Source organism: Tenrec ecaudatus, chromosome 13 (genome assembly GCF_050624435.1).
Source record: "Tenrec ecaudatus isolate mTenEca1 chromosome 13, mTenEca1.hap1, whole genome shotgun sequence".
NCBI lineage: Eukaryota > Metazoa > Chordata > Mammalia > Afrosoricida > Tenrecidae > Tenrec > Tenrec ecaudatus.
Genome location: NC_134542.1, coordinates 59,860,247 through 59,877,986, shown reverse-complemented (window position 1 = coordinate 59,877,986; position 17,740 = coordinate 59,860,247). Strand labels below are relative to the sequence as shown.

Here is a 17,740-nt window from a genome sequence, read left to right as displayed (position 1 = left end):
CCTTCACTATTTGACTAAATATCTGATTTCATAACAACTGAATTCATCTTACTTTTAAGCTTTCAGATACACATGATCTGTTTTTCTGAATCCATAGTTTACTTTTAATTGTGTCTATGAAGGGTTGTCACAAAGTTCATGGAAATGGAATGAAAAGGTAATGGTATTTTCCACAAGCTCTTTGGGGCATGCACACGTATAGATGATATCGATGAGATCTGCTTCTATTGCTGACTGAAGTCCCGAAGGAAAACAACGAGGCTTATTAGTATAAATTTTGCGTTGTTTGTTCTCCTGTGTCAGAAACTTGGAAACCATCCCTGTGAGATAATTTTGAGTAAGGTGAAGATAGAGGAATTACTGACACTCCTATTTTAAACATAGTCAGGCTCAATAATTAGCTCAGAGTTTTAATTCTGAGTTTAATTTTGGGGTCTGGGCCACCGTTTTCATTAAAGTCCTCATCTTAAGAGAGGAAGAGTTTCAGCAATTAGCCTGGAAATTTATGCAATCACATCCTAAAGACGGGCTGTTTTCTTGCCATACAGAACTTAGAGAACTATTTTATGGATCAGCTACTCTATATATTTCTGTTGAATTGAATGCGATGTCGTTCAAAAAGCAAACAAACAAAAATCACTTACCAAGCACAATGAGTTTAGCTTCTGAACTTATCCCCATAGCTTCTACTTTAATTTGGGAGGTGTCATCGATAGAGAGGTCTTTGAAAGTGATTGAGTGAGTTTTCCCTTCATCGTGCATTGAGACCAGCTTGCTTGTATGTAGGCGCTGGTCGTTCTTGAACCAGCTAACTGGGATGTTATCGTGGGACAGCTCTGCAGTGAACACAGCACTCTCCCTCTCTTTGGCTGTTACATCCTTGAGAGGGGTGAGGAATTTGAGTCGGATTCCTGTGAAGGAAAAAGGAGAAGTCTTACTGATTCTAGCACTTCTTCACATAAAAGCGTTCAAACAAGCAAAGGCACATCGTAAGGGTGGCCTGTTGCCTATTACCTTCAATGATCAGTTTGCCGCTCGTGTGCTTATCTTCTGCTTCAAAAATGTACTTTGCTTCGTCTTCAAAAGCAGCCGACTTGATCACCATGGAATGCCTGGTGCCATCCTTCAGAAGCTCAAATTTGTCATCACCTGCGATTTCCTGGGTGCCTTTCAGCCAGCGGAATGTTTTGGGCTCCCTGGATACTTCACACTCAAACTTGGCCTCATCTTTCTCAAAGACTTTAACATCACTGAGGGGTGTGATGAAGATGAGGGGTAATTCTGAAAGAAGAGGAAATCAGCCATGCGCTTTGATTCACAGCCCCATGCTCACCTCAGGGATTTACAAGGAAACTTGATCACAAGAAGGGTGGCGGGCAGGTAGGGCATACCTTTCACTTTCAGCTTGGCTGCAGATTTAGCGTTGGCAGCTTGGAAGGAAACCTGGCCCGTCATGTCCAGCTGGCAGTTATAAAGGACCAGCGTATGTTTCTTGCCGTCTTCAATGATTTCACAGTCCTATTTTGAGTGATGGTCAGACAGGGAGAGAGGGAACATAGTTCTCATAAGTGGTAATGGCTACAACCCAGCAGGGGCTCCTACAAGAAGTGTATCTTTTCACCCGAAAGAACCAAGCACCCTCCCTCTGTAGGATCAGATCCTCGACTTACGGGGGAAGCGGTTAATGGCTCTCCTTTTAATTTCCACTGGCCCTGAACATCCGGTTCCGAAAGTTCTATTTCAAAGCGGGCCGTTTCACCAACGAACAGCTCTACTCCATACAGAGGCTTTTCCACTTTTATTAGTCGAGCTAGAACAACACAATGGTTTATTAGTGTGACTGGGAAAATAAACTGCAGGCTCAGCTCCGAGGGACCCAAACTCTAAGCCAAACTCACTGGTGACCCAGTCAGGCAGGGTAAAACCGCCCTTGTGGGTTTAGGAGACGGTAACTCTTTAGAGGAGGAGAGAGCCTCATCTAGTTCCTGTGGAGCCTCTGGCAAGTTCAAACTGCTGACCTTGTGGATAGCAGCCCATGGGTAGCCCTCCCTCCCCCCGCACCCCCCCAGACTCCGTTCTTCAACCACTCACCCTCGACGGTGACGTTTGCTTTGGTCGTGTCTGTCCCACAGTCACACACATATTCTCCCTTGTCCTTCAGCTCAGCCTTTTTGATTTTTAAGATGCGGCGCAGGCCGTCTGCCTTGACAGAATGCTTGGGTGAAGGGACAATCTCTTCGCCATCTTTGAACCATTTCACGGGTACATCTTTGCTCACTTCGCACTTTAGAATGATATCGTCCTTCTCAGTGCCCGTTTTGTCATGCAATTTCAAAGTGAAGTAGGGATCGGCTTCTGTGGTAGATAAGCAGATAATCAAATGTGAAAGCCAGAATGTTAAAAAGAATGTGAAAACAAAAGTTTATTGCAGAGCTACACGTGGCAAAAGAGCCTATCGCTACCCACTCCCTCCATCCAGAGAATAAGTCTGTCTTAGTTACACTTACCTAAGACCTTGAGCTGCGCTGTGGAGCTCAGGTCCTTGACTTGAGCTCTTATCTGGGAGATATCGTCCAGCGTCACTTCCCTCATTTCCAGTTTGTGGGTTTTGCCCTCAGAAGAGAAGAGCACAGTTCTGCTCGTGTGGAGTTTGGTATCATTCTTGAACCAGACCACGTGCATTTTCTCATGAGAAAGTTCACAAACGAAAGTAGCCGTTTCACCTTCTTTCACGGTTTGATCTTCAAGAGGTGATATGAATTTCAATCTGATACCTACAGTGAAAACACAGACAATGTGCTCAGAAATACCACTTGCTTTCAGAAGTGGTCTACTCTAACAAGCCTGGGGCAAGTAAAGGAGCAGGGAAAGAGAGGAAGACCCTCCAGGAGATGGATGGACACAGGGGCCCCAACCCTGGGCTTGGGCACAGAACGATGCTGAGGCTGTCGCAGGACCCGGGCAGTGGTTACCACTGGAGCGCACCTGCCAGCCACATGCCTGGGAGAGAAGGTATATGATTTGTTCATTCATCTTTTCCATTGGAGCTGTGTTTCATTAAAGAAAATGAGCAGGGCTGAACATGACAATGTGGTGGTAAAGAGATGATGCTGACTGTCTCAGCGTTTAGCACTTTGAGTTCTTCTTTATTTTTTAATTGTTTAAAATTAATCATTTTCTTGGGGGCTCTTCCATGTATGACAACAAACCATACATCCGTTGTCTCCAGCAGACATGTATAATGATTGGCATCAACAATTGCTAAACAGCATCTTTCTTCTTGAGACCCTCGATAGCTAGCTTTAAACTTAGAGGTTGATGTGCCCGCCCACTGGATACTATCGTCCCATCTCGGTAGCTCTTACCTGTAACAAACAGCTGTGCTGAAGTCTTCTTGCCTTCCACTTCTGCAGTATAGACCCCTTCGTCATCAAAATGAGAGTCGTTGATCACAAGGATGTGTTTCTTTCCATCAGCAATGATATCAAATTTATCAGATGACTTGATTATATCAGGCCCTTTCGACCATATGACATTTGCTTCTCGAGTCAGGACGCATTCAAATCGAGCTTGTCGCCTTTCTGGTACTGTGACATCCTTCAGGGGCACCGCAAAGTCAAGTTCGATTTCTGAAAATCAGACAAAGAATGGGGCTTTCAAAATGCTGAGGGAAGGGAACCGAGGTTGGGTCCCTTCCAGGAGCTCTGAAAGCACCGTACCTTTCACGGTCAGAATGGCCGTTGTGATGGCATTCAGGGCCTGGTAAAGGACTTCCCCAGCTTGGTCCAGCTTGACTTTATGCAAAGTTAAGAAGCGCTTTCCATCTTCCATTTTGATCTCACAGGTCTAGAAAACAGTGATTATAATGAGCATGTGAACAAGAGAAATTCTCCAGGGGAAATGTTTCTGATGCAGGTTTTACAGAGCTTCAGAGATCACTACTAGTCAAAGTAAGCGAAACATCTCTTGATATAATTTTTAAAAATGATCCATGCTGTCCCCCAGTAGGTGCCCAATGTTTTCTTCCCTTGGAGACTTTAGACGCCGGAAGGCACACCATTCCTCAGCTTGAGCCAGATTTGCATGCACTATGTGGTACGTCATGAAATGAACACCATTACTCACAGGCGAGGGCCTTAGCAGCTCTCCCTTCAGTTTCCACTCTCCAGGGATGTCAGCCTCCGAGATTTCTGCATCAAAGCTTGCACTTTCTTTCTCGTAGATTGTGACATCCTCTATTGGCTTAAGCAGTTCAACTTCACGATCTGGATTAGATGGGGATAAAACACCGAAATGTTTCACAAAAATCTAGTGATGTGATTCTCGTGTCTCTTCTTTTTGGTTTGCCATCTTGCCTTATGCAGGACATCTTCAAATCAGAAGCACATGTGTGTGTGTGTGTGTGTGTGTGTGTGTGTGTGAGACTGTGAGTGTGAATACAGCAAGACTGAAAACAGAGCCTTCACTTCATCTTAAGGGGTTGGCATGAGTCTAGAATCCCTGTTGAATCTTAAAAGCAACCTTTTCTCACAGCAGTTCCTCTGACCTCAATGCCAACCCAACCAGATGCCCAAAAGAAGACGTTGTTTTGTCTCCTGAGCTTTGGCAGGTGCAGGATGTCCCTATCATTCTCGGAGGGTCTTGCCACTCGTGCCAAACAGGTGCAAGATGTGATAACTTATACCTGAAGACTCTGGCCACACAGCATCATTGATGAATCTTTTTGAAGGACTCCCCGGCACAGACAAGATTGAGGAAGCAATGTCACTAGCAGTCTATTAGAAAGGCCTGTATTGCCACCGTCGGATAATAAACGGAAGGGCATGGCCCTTAAGAACCAAACCTGTAATCCCACTTGCCATCCACCTATCCCCAGCGAGCCCCCACTTCTAGGTATTGTCTTTGTTTTTCCTCATTGTCTTTTAGCCAATTAAGATTTTGTACAAAAAAAGGGTATTTTTCCTGGTGGTGCGGTGGGGCAGCCACTTTCACTCTGAATTTGGACCACTTCCCGACCGGGCCTGCCAGGAGCCCTCAGCACACTTGGGTCGTGTCTCTTGTTTAAGCAGACTCGGGACAGTGCTTTAGGGCAGAGATCCACCAAGCCTTCCTCACACGAGTTTCCTACCTCCGAGGGTCAGCTTTGCAGGGTATCTCTTCCCTTCAATCTCTATTGCGTATTCATCAATGTCTTCTGGCATCGCGTTCTTGATTTTGAGGTAGAGGTGATTTCCATCTCTCAGTATCTCAGTCTTGTCAGTTGGCTCCATGGGGATTTCATCATATCCTTTGAACCACTTAATGTGCGGCGTATCCTTGGCTATATCGCAGGTGAAAACAGCTGTCCCCTTGGGTTTCACGTGCTGATCTCGTATGGGTTTCACCAGCCAGTCTCTAATGATTTCTGGATAGAAATGAAGTCAGAAAAACCATTATGGCCCAAATAAATAATATTAATAACTTTCTTAGTAAATTCTCTAGAGGAAATCCTCAAAACTCATCATAATCTAAGATGTACTGATTGTTCCCCTCTGAGGTGGAACTCACTACCATCAAGTCGGTTCTGACTCACAGACTCTCTCTATATAGCACAGGGTAGAATTGCCCCTCTGAGTTTCCCAGACTTTTTAAATGGGTATAGAAAGCCCCATCTTTCTCCCTTGGAGGGACTGGTGGTTTTGAACTGCTGACCTTTCAACGATCAGGCCAATGCATTAGCCACTGCACCATTAGGGCTCCCCACTCTTAGATAAGGCATATGTACTTCTAACAGTTTCTGGGAGTTGATTCTGACTCACAGTGACTCCAGGTGCATCTGAACAGAAGCACACACAGGGTTCCCCAAAGCCGTGATCTTTTGGAATGAGATTTCCAGGATGTGTCTGGTTGTATTCTCCCTCTAGCCTTGCGATAAGGGGTCTATATGTGACAGGACCCCTTATTGTCCGATGCTAGGAAATCAGGTTCTAGCTCCCACCCTCCCGGCATGAAAATATACCAGAGGCAAGCTCCCGACAGAATACTAACCCACGACTTTCACGCAAGAGGAGCACTCCAGATTGTTGGCATTTTCCACGGTGACCGTGTACGTGCCGGCGTCCCCGTCGTCCGCATCGTTGATGGTCAGCGCCCGCATCAGGCCAATGATGCCGGGCACAATGTGGCCGGGTTTCTCCACCAGTATCTTGCCGTCCTTCCTCCAGACCACGTCGCGCTCCTTGTTTAACTCACAGCTCAGGTACAACGGCTGCCCTTTCACCACCGTGACTTCCTCCTCCAGGGTCTTCACGAAACGCACGGGCAGCTCTGTGGAGAATTGCAGGATTCAATGCCCGCGACGGACAGACTTTCCCACGCACACACCAAGCAAGCGTGGGAGCAGGAGGGTCTGTCTGCCCACCACCCCGGGGCCGTTGCTACTGAGCTTGTGCAGCTAAGGCTGGCCCTGCGGACCGTGGCCTTGGCATTGGCCATTACCTTCGACCACGAGCTTGGCCGTGGAGGTCTTCTCCTTGTTGCCCAGGCGTAAGACGCAGGTGTACTCGCCGGCGTCCGAGAGCTGCACGTCGATGATGTGCAGCTTGCGGTCTTTGCCGTCCGCGATGAACCTGTGCTTGGGGCTCTCGCGGATGTTGCTCCCGTCCTTCATCCAGCTGGTGATCGCGGTGGACGGGGACACCAAGCACTCAAAGATCGCGGAGGAGCCCACCGACTCTGCTTCGGTCAGGACGATGTCTTTGATCTCCTTCACGAACTTCAGTGGCACCGCCTTTAGCTGGTAGGTGAATGGGGCTTCGTCGGGAGGTTTCTCCCCACCACTTCCTGGTCTTAGCTTTTTCCTTTCCGCCTCGATTGGTGAAGGAGTCTTCTTGGCGACACCTAATTGGAAATAATAAAACAAGAAGTGGATCGGCATTTGCATCACGGCCAGAAAATGCAGTAGCTAGCTGGCTGCCTGCTCGCTGAAACCAGTGATGGAGCCACTAGACGACCGAAAATGAAACACCAGGCAGAGAGCAAGGGTGAGATGGGACCGGAACCCATGAGTAAGAAATGCTCTTCGTTTATTCGAGTTTTAGATCCAGGTATAAAACATCCACATTAATGACGAATTATTCTGTCTGTTATGCATAAATATCACAGGTACGGAAACTGAAGCTGAGACTTTATGGGGTTCATTATGCTAAAATATGGCTGGCTAGATCTGATATGCTCACTGGAAAGAAATTACTTGTAACATCAGAAGGTTCTATTAGTAGTGACAGAGTCCATTTGAAATGGTATAGATGGTAATAAATATAGAATTTCCCCTGCAGTGGTGGAAAGTTTGGGCATTCAGAGAGGGAATGGTTACAATACAGGTACAAGGGAAAGGCAGCTCACCTTTGATAGGACCTTTTGGCTTAGCAGCCTCTTCTTTAGATGGTTTGGCTTCTGAAATTTAAAAAAAAGAAACATTTAAGTAATTTTCGCACTGATTTTAAAGTAAAAGACGAGGTTGAATTGTTTTATTTTAAGTGCTAAATATAAAGAGAGCTTGATTTCATTTATAAACCTATGAATATTACTTCGGTATTTTCAAGGGAAGTATATTCTGAAATTGATGTGACCATGCTAAACTGTAGACATATTTAAGTTAAAAAATTCTTTCAGGCATGCTTTTATTTCCCTCCTGTGTTGGGGAAATTTGCTTTTCCTTGGGAGCCAGGCTTTTACCACTGCCTACTGTGCAAGGTATTTTTTATGTTTAGGTTCTTGTTAGTTAAGGAATGGCATTTTGTCAACAAGGAATCTGTACAATAGATAAAGGGAAATGATACAGAAGATATTAAAAGCTACACCCACCCCCAACTCTCCTGCCTTCTTTGTTTTGTGTAAATTGAGAAGGCAAACAACTTGAAGGAAGAATTAAGGTAAAAGATAAGATCTATTTTGACTTCTTTGAAGACCTCCCTTTATCAGACAACGAATGAAGTTTAAAGTGAGGATCTTCTACATTGAGATTTTAATTCAATTGTCTGTGAAGACACAGTAGACACTGTCAACTCAGTTCTCCAGCAGCAGCTCCCATGAAGAAATGAGAATCACTTTATGTGTACACACATATAATTAGTCGGTGGCACTGAACTTAGAAAAGTTCTAAGGTACGAATAATGCCCACATTATAATTATAGGGTGGTGAACTATATTAACATAAAAATTAAAATAGCAGGCAAAAAAACCCACAGTATATTTTGTCCTGTCATTAAACATAATAAAACCTAAAATATTTCTAGAGCTCTTACTATGTACCAGGTGCTCTGCCAAGTATTTTATATATATTTAGTTCTCATGACATTTCTATGAGAAACATACATTTAATGCTCACAAAATCCTGTTCATAGTATATTTGTTACTCTGTGTTTACAGAAAAGGAAGTTAGTATTTGGAGACATTAAATAATTTGTCCAACGTTAGATAACTAGGTATTGTATTTATCAATGATCAATAAATGTCAAATCAGGTTCAGTTTGGAAATAATCACCTATAAAATGAACCACTCAATAATTATTTTTGGTCTTTATTTGAAATATACATACCACTAAATTAGCACAATTAATAAAGTCATTAGGAAGTTAAGGTGTTATATAGAAGGCAGAACGAGGCAAATTTTCTAAAAAATGAAAAGTGATTTATGTAAGGGCACAATGGAAATTCAAAGCTCCATGAAATTCTTGTATGTCTGTTCTCAGAGGGTATGTGTCTTTCTCCTGAATTTTCATCAGCTCTGAACACAGTCACTGGTTTATCTCAACAGCATAGGAGAAACAACGTGTCACAAGACTTATAATCAAAACACAACATACACCCAAGAGACTTGCTAAGTAAAGAATAGCAGATGACGAAGACTTAACCAATAAGTTACTATAATATTAATAATTGAAATGATTCCTATGTTTCATATTTAGAAGGGCTGAGTTTTAATCAAGTATAAATATTTTTATAAGGCCACCAAGTTAACCAACCAACCAAAAGCCACAGAGTAAATTACCTGCTTTCTTTCCAACCACTGGAACTGTCACGGGAGCAGCAATAGGGGTTGGTGTGGGTTCCATAGGCGGTGGTTTGATCGCTTTCACTTCTGTCGAGAGATGTCCATTCCATTAATATACCGCATTTGAGCAGAAATGATGCATGCATTAAAGAGATATCATATGTATGTAATATACATTTGCAAATCACACAATCACTTTGCGCATGTCTTAGATGCATACTCTTGAATGTTATTTGTGTGTGTGTGCCATTCACATGGGCATATTATATGCAAAAATAAGCTATTTATGTGCCATGTCCTAAAACTTAATTTGGTGGCCCATTTACTTTTTGTGTTTAGAATCTTTAAATAACTAGTTTTGAGAAAAACACGTTGAAACCTTAGAAATCACTTGCTATGTACGGACTTCTTTTTAAATTAAGCACAGGTTATCTGTGTGATGCGTGAAAGCGTATGCTCTTGGAATGGAGGATCACCATGGCGTTGTCCACATTCGTAGAGAGCCTGAGTGTGTCCCAGGAGCGTTGCTCCACGGGGTCGCCAATGGGCGGTTTTATCAGAATCAGACCACTAGGCCTTTCTCGCGGGCTGTCTTTGGATAGACTGTAGCAGCTCTGAGTCTCTTCACTGCTTACACACCCATGGACTCCCAAGGACACTGGTCGCTTAGTGATGGCATTCTCTTTTTTGAGGAAGCCTCGGGCAGCTAATGACACAGCACTGAGGAAAAATGTGGCATACCTGGTTGAGGCTTTGGTTTTTCTTCAGGTGCAGGGAGAGGTATTGCTGGCTTAATTTCAGGCACTAGAATAATTCACAGTGACAAGCAGGTCACACAGTGTTTTAAAAGTTTTTCACAAAGTCAAAATCAACATCAGAGACTTAAAATATGACAGAAGATAGAATTGATATGCTGTAGTCATCAAATCAGGTATTTGATCTATATTTATGTCTTACACAAGCTGTTTGGAGAACATAAAACAAACTTATTGTTGCTAATAGTGTTATTAATGTAATTTGCCACAAATACATTAACTTCTAGTGTTTAAAATCTAGGAATTTATTGACCAAAATGAGTGTGGTCATTCGTTCATTGCACACGACAGTGAAGTGGTAAAAGAAGGCCCCAGGTAATAATCAGCATTAGACAATCCGTGCACATCTTCCTGTCAGTATAGTAATATTCCAGATGGTGCATATTTGCAGAGACAAAGATTTACAAGTCGGTTTGTACCTTTCACTGGTTCTGGAACTTTCCTTTCCTTTTTGACATCAGCTGCTGGAGGTGCTTTAACCTCTTCAACTTCTTTGGGAGGTGGTTCTGGTACTTGAAGAAAATAGGTTTGTTATTCAATCATTTTATGATTTGAATATTTAGAAATAAATATTCAACTTAAAATTTTATATAAGACAAATTGTTTTATAAATTATTTTTTAAAGTGCTAATTTACATTTTTTCTCCTTGACTCTGTCTCAATTTAGTTTTCTTTCCTTCTTTCCCATCCACTTGGCCCTCCCCACCACTAAGCCATAAACCAAACCCACTGCCGCGAAGTCAATTCCAGGGTTTCCAAGACCACAAATCTCAACCGAGGCAGACGGCCTCATCCTTTTCCCCACAGAGCGGCTGGTGGGTTCGAACCACCAAGCTTCTGGCTAGTAGTTCAATATTTAACTTATTGTACCATGTGGGCTCTCTACACGTTTTCTCTAAGTTATTTCTGTAATTGTTCTCAAGCACCTCCTCCTTGGTAATGAATAATTACCATCAATTACTATAAAAATAATAACTATCAGCCCACTCGGAAGACCCAGATTTTATAAGGCATTGTTGATATCCTCCTGTGAAGTTATTCTGCAGTGAACCTCCCATGAATCTATTCACAATCACTTATTTCCACTGATGAAGAACTAGTGGCCATATTACAATAATGAGTACAAGAAACTACATGTTGGATTTGAGAAATACAATAAAAATATTGAAACAGAACACAGACAGTGAAAAACACAGACGACATCATAGATGGAGTACGAAACTGCGTTTATCTGTAACTCCATTCATGTTTACAAGATAAACCTTTTATTTTAAGCATCCATTTTGTTAAAAGATAATTTCTAGAATTGTCAACTAAGAGTCCTACCTGCAGGCTTTTTAACTTTCTCTACTTTCTTAGGCTCTTCTTCAGGTGTCTTTCTTAGAACTTAAAAGACAAAAAGGTTTATACGTAAACCAAGGTGAACAAATGAAGATGGTGAATACACGTGACACATGCAAATGATGCACAAAGCAGTGTAATGGAAAGCGTGAATTCTAGTGGACTGGGAGATAGCATTCCAACTAAAAGTGCTATTTTTTTAATGTTGGGTATTCTATTAATTGAAATAGCAATTTGGGTCACATCACCACATATTTATCTCAAGAGTCTACTCAAAGACAAATCTGTGGTAGAGCAAGCCCAACACAAAATGAATCAGTTAAATAACAGCAATTTTCTAATAATAATTCAATGTTGGATACATAAGAAGAGAATTTAAATAAGCATACGATATACTTCAAAAATCTAAAGAAACATAGGCTAGCAATCTTTCATTCTGTCCCCCTACAGTGAGAGCGCTTGAGTCTTTATTTGAATATCTACCTTTTAAATATGTTATTGGTAGAAATTGGATGCTTCTTTAAAAAAAATCTTTATTAGTTGTAGTGATCTAATGTATTGAGTGTAAGCTCATATAGTTGGGTGTAACTAGAAGTATTTAATAAGTTTAGTATATTTGGTTACATAATTTGATTATGAACATGAGAATCCTAGTCATTATTTGTTTAAAATATTATCAGTTTAGTTATGTTATTGACATTTTATTGGCATTGTAAATTTAAAAATACTGTCAATGCTCACAAAATTTGTCTCTTTTTAAAAAAACTTGAATTAATTTTAAATGCATTAAGCAGAATTTGATAAATAGGTATTCTAATTCAAAACCCAAACCCAAACCTTTTGTAAGCTTTCAAGTCTATTTTTACAAACTTAGTGCTGATAGAATGGTTGAAAAATACTGTACCGCTTTTCAGAACAACTTCTTCCTTTGGCTTAGGTGTAGGTGCAGGAAGTAATTTGCGAACTTTCTTTTCACCTCCAGCCACTTAAAAGAATATGATTTCAAATTTTGAAGTGAATTCATATAAAAACTAAACTTCAACAAGAAATATCTTTCTTCATAAACTAATTATAATGCATTGAGTAAACATTTTTTGTTGCATATAAATATCCCAGAATTTCCAAGTCAATAATACACATCAAGTTATTTCCTTTGTAACTGTCCATATCAAACTTGTGATAGAACTCAACTATATTAACTGGTGACAAGTTAATTCATCAGACTGTAGAAAAGTACTGTTCTACACTGATTTATGCATCTTTCGGTCAAATTACAGGGTTCTTTATAGTACCTTCTCCTCAAACTACAAATTCAGATAGCTCAGATCTGCAGTGGAATCTCTCCACACATTAATTACATTCAAATTATACTGACAGGGGTTAGCTTTATCATGCAGCCTTCTGCCAAGGGCTAGGTTCATGGGCACGATGTTGGGGGAGGGTCAGAACACACTTCCTGAACAGAAGAGAAAGATCCTTTTTTAATCTCCTATTGGAAATAATACAAACTCAAGACCTCAGGCCTGTAGAAGTTGAAATCTAGCTTTGAAACACGTTTTCATTTGATAAGGAAATATTCGTGAATGTGGTCTAAAGTGACCCATGGGAACAGCAGATTCATTTCCTCTCATTTCCTCAGTGACTATTCAGCATGGAGGCGGCGCCATGTTTAGGAGCCTCTTATTGCTACTGTCATCCTCATGAATTTCAGTGGGATAAAAGCAACACTTTGTCATCACTGAGCCGTTTCCTTTTTACTGACAGCAACTAAGATATAACTTAAGATATTATTTATTTGCAAACCCAAACATGCTATTCATTCACTCTTATATAAGAAATATTAATTCCTTTAAAAATTAAAGTTTTCTAACATAATCACAATTTAATAAATAGCTTTATAGGTAACAAAGGCACCCTTGCTTAACTCTTACTTTAGAAATTTAAATTTGCAAAAGGCAAATATATAAAGTTTTAATTCCTAATGCCAAGTATTTTGAGTGAAAATTCAAGTTAAACATTTAGTTTTTTATTCATAATAAATTGTGCTGGCCTTTAATAATACTTAGAGTTTCCCAATATTCTTTTTGTTTGTTTTTCAATATTCTTAATGTGTAAACATTCTCAATGATCAAACATTTAAAGGAGACCCTGCATCTAATTACGTAATAAGTTGGACTGACATATATATATATATATATATATCTTTAAATTATAGTTTGGACAAAGTGAAAATATATCTGTAAATAGGTATTTTTATATTATTATTCTACTTTTAAGATCTTATTGACATTGGAGGCTCAACTACAGAACACGCTATTATAACTATTCTTTTCAATGCCACTACATGTCAACACATGGCCTGCTAACTTATGAGTGACTGGGTAATCATTTGCTACGGGTTAGTTTCAATGATAACATTTTGTCATCTCTATTTTATAAATAGGAAATATGTATTCAGATGGATGACTCTTCCAAAATTCCAAATTGAATCCACAACAAACCCAATTTCTGAGTGTATTATTTGAAAACAGAGCACTTGTACCCAGTTTACTTACTATTAAAAGTTTTGTATTCATTTTTAATAGATGTGTTCTAGACTTTTATGATTCATTTAATTTTAGTTAGGTCCAGTTTTTGAAAGGGAAATTAATGTTTAGGGAAAGGTCATGAAAAACGACTTGCAGCGATTGTGACATTTGCCTCACATGGGAGATCTGTATGCCTGAGGGGTATTCCTGGAGGACAAGAAAGTGACAGCAGGAAGTCCATATGCACCATATCAAGGGTCTAGACAAGCCCGATTTCCAGTGCTTACAACCAGCTAACATTGTCTACTAATCGCCCTCACATTTGAAGTGGCCTCTCAATAGCAGCCTTCAGCTACCCAGGAAAGTTTGATTATTTGTAAGTTTAGGAAAATGCAGGAAGACATGTGGGTGAGACAAAGATAAGCAATAGCTATCCATGTGCTATATGAAATTGATGGGATGAAAATAAGCAACACTCATGAGCCAGGTCCATACAAGACACAAAAAGACGAGAAATGAGTGATCCTACTATGATCATGAAAAGAAGAGAAAAAAGAAAAGCCTTTTCTGAAGAGTAAGGAGCAGTTGAAGACATATTGCATGGGAGTGCATTATCCACCTGGTGAAATACCTTTTAGAGGTGTAAGCTCCACTTTTTCTGGAACTTCGGGTTTTTCCGGAACTTTCTTCCTTGACACAGCTTTAAAGAATAAGGAGTTAGTTTTATGATTTGCATGTTTGAAGTTATCAGAAGTAAATGATCAAATTCCTACTCTAAGAACCAAAAAACCAAGAGCAAAAAGCATTCAGAACAGCCCAAAGCAGCCACTGAAGAGCACGCGAGAAGTGCCCTGACCATGCGGATTGCAGTCTTCCTCCAGTGTTGTCTAGAACACTGACTGAGGAAGAAGATGGTTTTTGTTCTTCTGAACAGTAAGGTGTCACCTTATAAAATGCCAATCAGCAGATGGGTGGTGTTTCTAGAAGCACCCATTTTTTGGGTGTGTAATCTGTCTTAAAACGCTGGAAATTTCCCCTGGCCGTGAGGAAGGCTTGCAGAGGGCAGAAAGCAACGTCTCATAGAAGATGCTGGTTTTGTTTAGCTAACAGTCCTCATCTAAGATTGTGTCTATTTTAGATCAGGAATTTTCATGACATCACTAGTAAGAGGACATTTTATTAAGATAACACGATTCGAATAGATGTTGGCTGTCAAGTAGTTCAGAACCATTCTTTCTAGCTCCCTTTGTAGAAAGACCTAGAACGCAATTGGTTAGCTTCAAGTTAGAAAAAATATGGCGGAACAGTGAGAGGTCTCATATGCTTTCCTTGAATGACACACATGCATGTCACAGTTATGGGGTGCTGTAAATATATTACTTGTAATATATTTGAAAGCACATAAAATTTCTTAAGAACCAAGCATTGGCTTCGGTATAAATGTATTACTGCAATATTAAAAACATCTTGAAAAGATTTCTTCTACATCTTACATGCATAAGACCTTAAAGAGAAGCACAGCAACCAGACTTTAAACCAGAAACGACTTTCCCCGCTGCTGCGGATGAAACGTTGGTGGGCTCATCCCCCAGCTATCCTTGGATGAAGCTGGCAGCATACGTTCTGATATTTAGAGCACCAGCCATGTCCTGGCAAAGCAACCCAGAGTCTCTGGGCAGCAGAGAAATACACATCTCTGTGTGACTCCCAATGCGCAATCACATCTGAACGCACACACTGCCCAAAGAAAGCATTTCTTGCAACCGCCATGTCAGATGATTGGGTCAAAGTTTGAAGCCAGTTAGTAAGACATGGGAAGCAGCCTTTAATTACCTTTAAGTTGGAACATTTTTTCCTTTACGTCTTCCTTGGGTGGAGCAGGAGGTGGCGGTGCAGGTTTCGGTTTGAGTTTGGGTTTCTCGATAACCTTCTTTTCAGGTTCAGGTTCTTGAAAGAGTATTTCAGGAGAGTTAGTAGATATTTAAAATTAGAAATTTAAATACACAAACATGAAGTAAAGAGTTGGATTTTTTTTAAAAATAGTGTTCAACATAAAACAAAAATCAACAGTGGGACACAGAGAATGAGAAACAGCACACACACTAATCAAAACAACAAAGGAAGCGTCCAGATAAACCACATTTGACACAAGAAAAACACAAAGTACATGGAAACACAAAGAAGAGATGCACATTTAAAACCAGAATTATCTTAAAGACAGGTGCCAAGAGACCCATGCTACGGATGGAACCGCACAGATGATCGGCTTCTCAAGACGAAGAACGTTTTTGTATGATGGTGGAGAGGAGAGTCCAATGAATTGAATACCTGGTACAACAGTTACTTCTTCTGGCTGTGGTTCAGGTTCAGGTTCAGGTTCAGGTTCAGGTTCTTCTGGCTCAATATACTTTGCAATTTCACGTTCTTTAAAGAATGTTGACAAAGGATATAATGTAAAAGTCTTTACACACACATACAAACTTTACATGGATATAAAGATGACAGACAAAAACATATACATTTCAACAAATTTACTCACATAAAAAAGAAGTCATCCAAATTTCTTATCATTGAAATTTTCCTTACAAGTTAATTTATTTGATGTGTGTAAGAGGACTTTAAAAAACATTGACACTGGGTAGCTATTTAAAGGTACCGTGCAATCGTTGTAATTTCCCCTCAGTAAACTGTGTACTTTTGACATTTACAATTAGCGTCAAGGTTAATTAAAATAAAGAATATATTTCAAAAGGATGATAACTATTTGAAAAATATGGTAATTTTTAACAGGAGTCTTGATGAAATTTAAATATACATACATAGATCTAAAGATATACCTTCAACTGGGGGAGTTTCTTTTCTATCAATGGTTATGGATGCTTTTTCTTCATATATAATTTCCGCAGGAGCCTCTTCAACTTAAAAACATAGTACTTTATTTTAGATTATATTCAGAGAAGGGTACTATCATTGCTAAATTGCAACAGATCAAGTTAATACACACTCTATAAGTTGTTATCCCGGTAGCCTCCAAATATCAATAACGTCAAAACATAAAACAGACAAATAAGACAAGGCCCATCTACAGAGAAGACGATTTTCACTTGTTCAAGATTTACTGTGCGGTATGTACCTCGGGCAGGTGGAGCTTCTGGCTCTTCATGGGTAAGAACAGGCACTTTCTTTTCTGGGATGATTCTTTTGGGCACTTCAGGCACTTTAAAGATAATGGTTTTGTTTACTATTAAGAGTTTAGAAGATGGACAAGATTTTGTAAAGCGTAAAGAGAGTCAGGGAGGAGCTTCATCTTAAAGACTTCATGGAGAATATGGCTTCTGAGACACACAACCCTCTATCGATCCTTGTCTTACAAATGAATCTTCTCCGCTTCCTTGCTTCGCTCCCTCTAGGTGTTTCCCACAGGTCTACCTTTGACAGTCATCTCTTTCACACGCCATTCCGACAGTTCACACCTGGACCCTCAAGTCTTATGCCATGCTGATGACTTCCAGCTCTCAATCTCTAGCCCTGATCTCTGTCCTCCACTACAGATGTGCTTTCTCAACTACTATACATGAGCAGTTAAAATACCTTCTGTATCTTCCCTCAATATGCACTGTTTTCTTGGACATCTAGTGGCGACTCTCAGGATCATTTGGCGCACCTCTATTTCTTTAATAGTTTTACTTTTAGTCAGAAATCAAGCTCTATCAAGTCCATCTCCATTTCTCAAAAATCTAGTTTTCCATTGTTTCCATTTCTACTGCCACTGAATTAATCCAGCGTTTCTCAAAGGGAGTGATCCTGCCCCCTGGGGAGGAGTGGTGTGGGGTGGTGTCGGGGTGGGGACACCCCAAGGGGACAACCAAAGCAGACACCTACACTTTTTCCTAGATTGTGGGCTATAGTACACAGGGTTTAATTGCCAAGGGCGTGTTGGGTAATTTTGTTCTGAGAAGAGGGCAGTAGACCAGACAAATTTGGAACTCCTCAAGCGCCACTCCCAGTGATCTGAAATAATT

At 40.5% G+C, this 17,740-nt stretch overlaps 1 protein-coding gene across 1 annotated transcript in view; it reads right to left on the bottom strand.

Annotated features, from left to right (window-relative positions):
* The window catches only part of TTN (titin), a 285,763-nt gene that overhangs the window by 108,657 nt on the left and 159,366 nt on the right, over positions 1–17,740 (bottom strand). Inside the window, exons 166-185 of the mRNA XM_075530312.1 lie at positions 15,552–15,665; positions 14,350–14,418; positions 12,095–12,175; positions 11,176–11,235; positions 10,269–10,361; positions 9,776–9,838; positions 9,032–9,121; positions 7,384–7,434; positions 6,478–6,879; positions 6,028–6,306; positions 5,129–5,404; positions 4,126–4,265; positions 3,720–3,846; positions 3,366–3,629; positions 2,508–2,774; positions 2,092–2,355; positions 1,671–1,810; positions 1,392–1,518; positions 1,015–1,281; positions 645–911 (exon numbers count right to left, since the gene is read on the bottom strand). Coding sequence (XP_075386427.1) covers positions 645–911; positions 1,015–1,281; positions 1,392–1,518; positions 1,671–1,810; positions 2,092–2,355; positions 2,508–2,774; positions 3,366–3,629; positions 3,720–3,846; positions 4,126–4,265; positions 5,129–5,404; positions 6,028–6,306; positions 6,478–6,879; positions 7,384–7,434; positions 9,032–9,121; positions 9,776–9,838; positions 10,269–10,361; positions 11,176–11,235; positions 12,095–12,175; positions 14,350–14,418; positions 15,552–15,665 — 3,441 coding nt within the window. The remainder of the gene's footprint in view (positions 1–644; positions 912–1,014; positions 1,282–1,391; positions 1,519–1,670; positions 1,811–2,091; positions 2,356–2,507; positions 2,775–3,365; positions 3,630–3,719; positions 3,847–4,125; positions 4,266–5,128; positions 5,405–6,027; positions 6,307–6,477; positions 6,880–7,383; positions 7,435–9,031; positions 9,122–9,775; positions 9,839–10,268; positions 10,362–11,175; positions 11,236–12,094; positions 12,176–14,349; positions 14,419–15,551; positions 15,666–17,740) is intronic.